Here is a 5,547-nt window from a genome sequence, read left to right as displayed (position 1 = left end):
CAAGATATGACAAGAACTATGATTGTTGAAAACTCCCTCCCACACCACTTCTAGGCAGAAGTTGTAAGCACCGCATGTCTTATCATCAACAGATGCTTAATTCGACCTATTCTAAAAAAGACTTCATATGAACTATGGAAAGGTAAAAGACTCAACATCAGTTATTTCCATCCTTTTGGTTGCAAATGTTTTATCCACAACAATGGAAAAGACAACCTTGGTATGTTTGATCCCAAAAGTGATGAAGGTATGAAGGTATTTTTTTTGGATACTCTCACTATAGTAGAGCATATAGAGTTTTTAATAAACGTACTTTATCTATTGAAGAATCTATACATGTTGTATTTGTGGACACTAACCCTCGCTCAAGGAATGAAAAACTTCCTAAAGATAAGAAAATCTTCATAGTTCCAAAGTCTGTCAATACAGGTGAGAACACTCGTGATGAGGTGACTGACCAGTAGGATCAGTCAACTGATAGTTTCATAGATAACCAGGAGCTTCCTACAGCTGAATAATCAAGTCCCATTGAAACAGAGCCAGTATTTGCTGTTCCAAATGAATGGAAAAGTGAGTCAGAATATCCACATAAGTATATCATTGGAAATCCTCAGGAAGGTATGAAAACAAGAAGATCGCTAAAGCAGATATCAAATATTGCCCTCATATCTCAGTTCGAACCAAAAAAGGTAGATGAGGCCCTTGGGGGCGAAAGCTAGATAACTGCAATGCAGGAGGAGTTTGACCAATTTGAGAAGAACAAAGTATGTGAACTCATCCCTAAACCTCCAAATGCATCCATTGTTGGAACAAAATGGGTATACAAAAATAAGCTGAACGAGTATAGACAAGTGGTATGAAATAAAGCTAGACTGGTTGGTCAAGGTTATTTAAAGGAAGAAGGAATTGATTAAGAGGAAACCTTCGCTCATGTTGTCAGGTTAGAATCTATTCGTATCTTATTAGCTTATGCTGCTTACAAATGTTTTAGACTATTTCGGATAGACGTAAAAAGCGCGTTCTTGAACGGTTTTATTTTTGAGGAAATGTTTGTTAAGCAACCCCCATAATTTGTTAATGAATCCTTTCCAAATCATGTCTACAAGTTATCCAAAGCCTTGTACGGACTAAAGCAAGTTTCTAGAGCTTGGTATGAAAGGCTAAGTTCATTCCTAATCAAACATGGGTTTGGTAGAGGTAATATTAATACTACTCTCCTTATCAAAAGACCAGCTGAAGGTAATTTAATTGTGCAAATCTATGTAGATGATTATGCAAGAATTTTTCAAACAAAATAAAAGGGGAATTTGAAATGAGTATGATGGAAGAATTAACCTTCTTCCTTATTCTACAAATCAAGAAAGTATAGAAAGAGACTTTCATTAGTCAAAACAAATAGGCTTATCAAGAAGTTTGGCATATCTAATGCTAAGACCATAGGAATTCCTATGAGTTCATCAACCACCCTAGATGAAGATAAAGATGGTAACCGTATTGATGAAATAATGTATCGAGGTATGATTGTATCTCTACTTTATCTTACAGACATGATATTATGTTTAGTGTTTGCAAATATGCAAGATATCAGTCAGCTCCCAAAGAATCCTACTTGACTGCTGTTAAACGTAGTATCAGATATCTGATAAGGACAATCGACTATAGATTATGGTATGAAAGCTTAAATGTCTTTGATCTCAAAGATTTTTCAGACACAAACTTTGCAGGTGATAAAATTGACAGGAAAAACACAAGTGGAACGTGCCAGTTACTTGGAAAATCCCTTATATCTTGGCACAACAAGAAACAAGGATATGTTGCCTTATCTACTACTGAAGCAGAATATCTGATTGTAGGCAACTACTGCACACAAGTTCTATGGATTATGCATCAACTGTTAGACTATGATTTACGTCTTAATTGCTTTCCAATTATGTGTGATAATACTAGTGCTATTTGTCTTTCAAAAAATTATGTGCATCATTCTAGGGCTTAGCATATTGAGATTAAGCATTATTTTATCCGCGATCATTTTGCAAAAGGTGACATTGTATTAGAATTTATCAATACTGAAATCAGTTAGCAGATATTTTCACAAAATCATTACTTAAAGAGAGATTCGATTTTCTTCGAGACAAAATTGGTATTTGTTTGATTCCCATTTAATTTGTCTAAATTTGTCGATTTTAGATAATTTTCCATAATTGATCTTCGTGAATTTTGCCAAAATATCTCTATGTATTTGATTACTCTGTAAGTGCATTTATTATCTGACCGACGACGGGCTTGTAGAAGGTAACTTTTCCTTTCACACGTCTCTCTAGAATCGAGGCGTCCATTCACCCCTTTTTAACCTCTCATCTCTTATTCATATCTCCCACTATCTCAAAGAAAGTCTCTCTGGTCCTTCTTACTCATTGCCAAAACCAAACTCTCTCCATCCCCTACATGCCTAGAAGAAGCCATCACTTCAAGAAAAATCATCAAACTGATGATCCTGTGGTAGTACAGATCATCAACAGTTCGAGGATGAATCCAGTGATTCGCAGAAGAAATTTTTATCGCTCAAAAGATGGCCGAAAAACGTCCAATGAAGTCCATCCCCAAACAGTCATCTCAAAAGAGGGGAAAAACAGAAAGTATAGAGTTTGAGCTTGAAGACAAGATGAACTTCTATGGTCCCAAAGAAAAAGCAAAATTTGTCGCTTACAAAGGGAAGTCGATTGCCTATGGTCGCATTGTAAGTTTGAAATCTATGAAAAACTCTCACTGTGATGTTATCTCTATGTTTGAAACTCAAAAACTTGTCTCCCTATTTTCCATTGTTGGTGACACTGTCTATGAAGAGCGTGTGCGTATGTTTTATGCAAATTTGTTTGTGAATGATAAAAATGACTTAGAATCCATGGTTTTGGGAACTCGCATTATTCTTGACTCTTATATGTTTGAAAAAATCTTTGCTACCAAGTTTGTTGGGTATATTTTCTTTTTGCAACTTGGCCTGATAGTTTTGAAGTGTCGTTTGAGGAAGCAAAAAATGTGTTGTCTGAAAACAAACCCCTTGACATTGGTCCCAAAAATCTAAAATTTGAGGATCATGTACTAGCCCACATTATTGCTACTACCCTGTTACCCCGTACTGGTTCTCTTAGCACCCTGTCTCTCAAAGATATGTTTGTCCTGTACTGTCTTGTGAATGGAAAGGCTATTAATTGGTTTGCTTGGGTGCGTTAGTATATGATTGAAAGCATCAGGCATGTCTCATCTTCTGCTAATAGTTTGCCTTATGGTTTACTAATCTCTCATATCTTGCAAGTTATGAAAGTATATTTGTCTTCCTATACCCCTAAAACTATCTCCAGCACATATGAAAAGACTGCCTTTGCCATGATGGGGTACACTCTTGTTGAGGGAACCTGGTTCAAGAAAGACAAAGCACCAGAATCCACTCCTCAACAGGGCACTGGAGGGATTAAATCTGAAACAAGCAAATCCTCTTCCTCAGATCAGTTGCTACTAATGCAGCAAAATATTGCAGGTATCAAGGAACTGCTAACCTCTATGCAGGAATATGAGGACAAGATCAGGGGTGTGACTAAGGAAACTGGAGCAGATGTGGCCAGGTTAAGGATCACCCTCCAAGACACAAAGAGGCAAGGGATCATGGCTATGCAGGATGTCACTGAGAAGATGACCAAAGTCACCATGGAGATTAATATCTCCTATGATAGTTTCTCCACCAAAGTGATCAACACTTTGAAGTATTTACTTGGAAGGAATTAAGTGTCTGGGCTGTTTAAACAATCTTTTTCTTTGTTTTTTTTGTGTCGCTTGATAAAACTTCTCTTTTGGCTATGTTTGGATGGGCATACAGTCGACTATGTCTGGTATAACTGTTAGATATATATATTTTTTGCCTGCTTAACTAGTATTATTTATAGTTATTATTCTCTGTATCTCTTCTTGCTCATTTTGATTGATGTCGGGGGGAGGGGGGGGGGGAGGGGAGAGAAAAAGAGTACAAAGGCAGGGGGAGCATGCAAACAAACAAGGAGCACAAAGGCAGGGGGGAGCAGAAGTACATTTGTAAAGGGAAGTATCCCCTAAATTAGTCGAACTCTTTTTGGATTATTTGTCATCATAAAAAAGAGAGAGATTGTTAGGTTTAGAATTTTATTAATGATCAATAATTAAAAGAGCCTTGACTAATATCATCTCACTTTGAGCGCAGATTCGCTATAGCTCTGATGAATGAAAGAAAATCATACAAGGAAGCCAGAGGAAGCAAACAGGTTTGTTTTTCAAACTCCCGTATCAAATAAAAAAAGAATCAATCAATCAAAGAACGAGGAAAGAAAGACAATCAATCAAACGAGCTAAAGATTCTCAAGCGTGCAAGAAAGGAAAGGGAGTCAATCAAGGATAGAGAGTTAATCAAGGGCAATCTGCGGAAGCTCTAACCAAGGTTAATTGGAGGAGCCAAAACTTCAAACTAAGAATGAATCTGGCCACACCTATCAAGCTAGATTCATGAGTCTACCCTTGGGTCTTACTCTTAGAAGTCTATGCCTCACAAGGAAAGATCTCCAATCATTGTTCTTTTGCGATCCCAGAAAAGAGAAATCAGAAGACTCATCGAGCACTATTAAAGAAGAAGTAGAAGGACAAGGAAGATTATGCAACTTCACATCTGTTTCTACACCTTTATAGTTCTTAGTACAAATACTGTATTTCTCAGTCTACAAGTGTCACAAAAGATAAGAAGAGTTAGAAAACAATACAAGAGTTGTGTCAACACTAGATAAGCATTGTTGTTGTATGTCGTTGGTGGTGAACGTACTAAAACTATCACTGTTGTAAAGACTTATTGAAGATCTAAGAGAACCCTTGTGGCCCAAGGGAACTGGACGTAGGTACCACACCAGTACTGAACCAATATAAAATTGTCGTGCTTCCTTTACTTTTCATTCTGCACAATTTATTTCTGTTGCAATTAATCCCACTGTGAAGTTTAGTCGACTAATTCCTTTTTTAGTCAACTAAGTTTTAAAATCGGTTACAATTCACCCCTCTTGTACTTTCAATAATTAGAAAGAAATATGAGTTTAATTGGTTAACTTTTATTCAATGTGATATATGTTGGTTTAATTTGTACACCACTTCCTTTTTGCGAGGCAGAAATGCTTGTTACGCTTATATATTCTATGATGCATATTTTTAGCATTCTATAGACGAAATCTTAATTAGAGAAGTTGAATTATTCGTGAAGGAATAACTAAATTAATGATACCACACTGATATATAGAGGTGGTGAACTTTTTATACAAATATCTTGAGTCTTTTAAAATAGTTGCATAAAATGAAAATGGTGTGGCACCACAAAAAATAAAAAATAAAAAATAGGACTTAATAGAAATAACAAATATAACCATGTTAAATGCTGGACTTGGACATGTTTTTCGGGGTGAAAAGCTATATTAACTTTGTCACATACTCCCTCCAGTTCTATTTACTTGTCTTTAATTTAGCTTGGTTGTTAATCTGATTTAA

At 36.1% G+C, this 5,547-nt stretch overlaps 1 protein-coding gene across 1 annotated transcript; it reads left to right on the top strand.

The window, feature by feature from the left end:
• The first annotated feature begins 728 nt into the window (after positions 1–728).
• On the top strand, positions 729–1,993 carry LOC138902417 (secreted RxLR effector protein 161-like). The gene is made up of 3 exons (XM_070190283.1): positions 729–854; positions 992–1,029; positions 1,546–1,993. The coding sequence occupies exons 1-3, from the start codon at positions 729–731 to the stop codon at positions 1,991–1,993; spliced, it is 612 nt and encodes a 203-aa protein (XP_070046384.1).
• The last annotated feature ends 3,554 nt before the right edge of the window (positions 1,994–5,547 follow it).

This window comes from Nicotiana tomentosiformis, chromosome 12 (genome assembly GCF_000390325.3).
Source record: "Nicotiana tomentosiformis chromosome 12, ASM39032v3, whole genome shotgun sequence".
In the NCBI taxonomy this organism is placed as follows: domain Eukaryota; kingdom Viridiplantae; phylum Streptophyta; class Magnoliopsida; order Solanales; family Solanaceae; genus Nicotiana; species Nicotiana tomentosiformis.
Note: the sequence above shows the minus strand (reverse complement) of the source record. Positions and strands in the feature narration are given on the sequence as shown.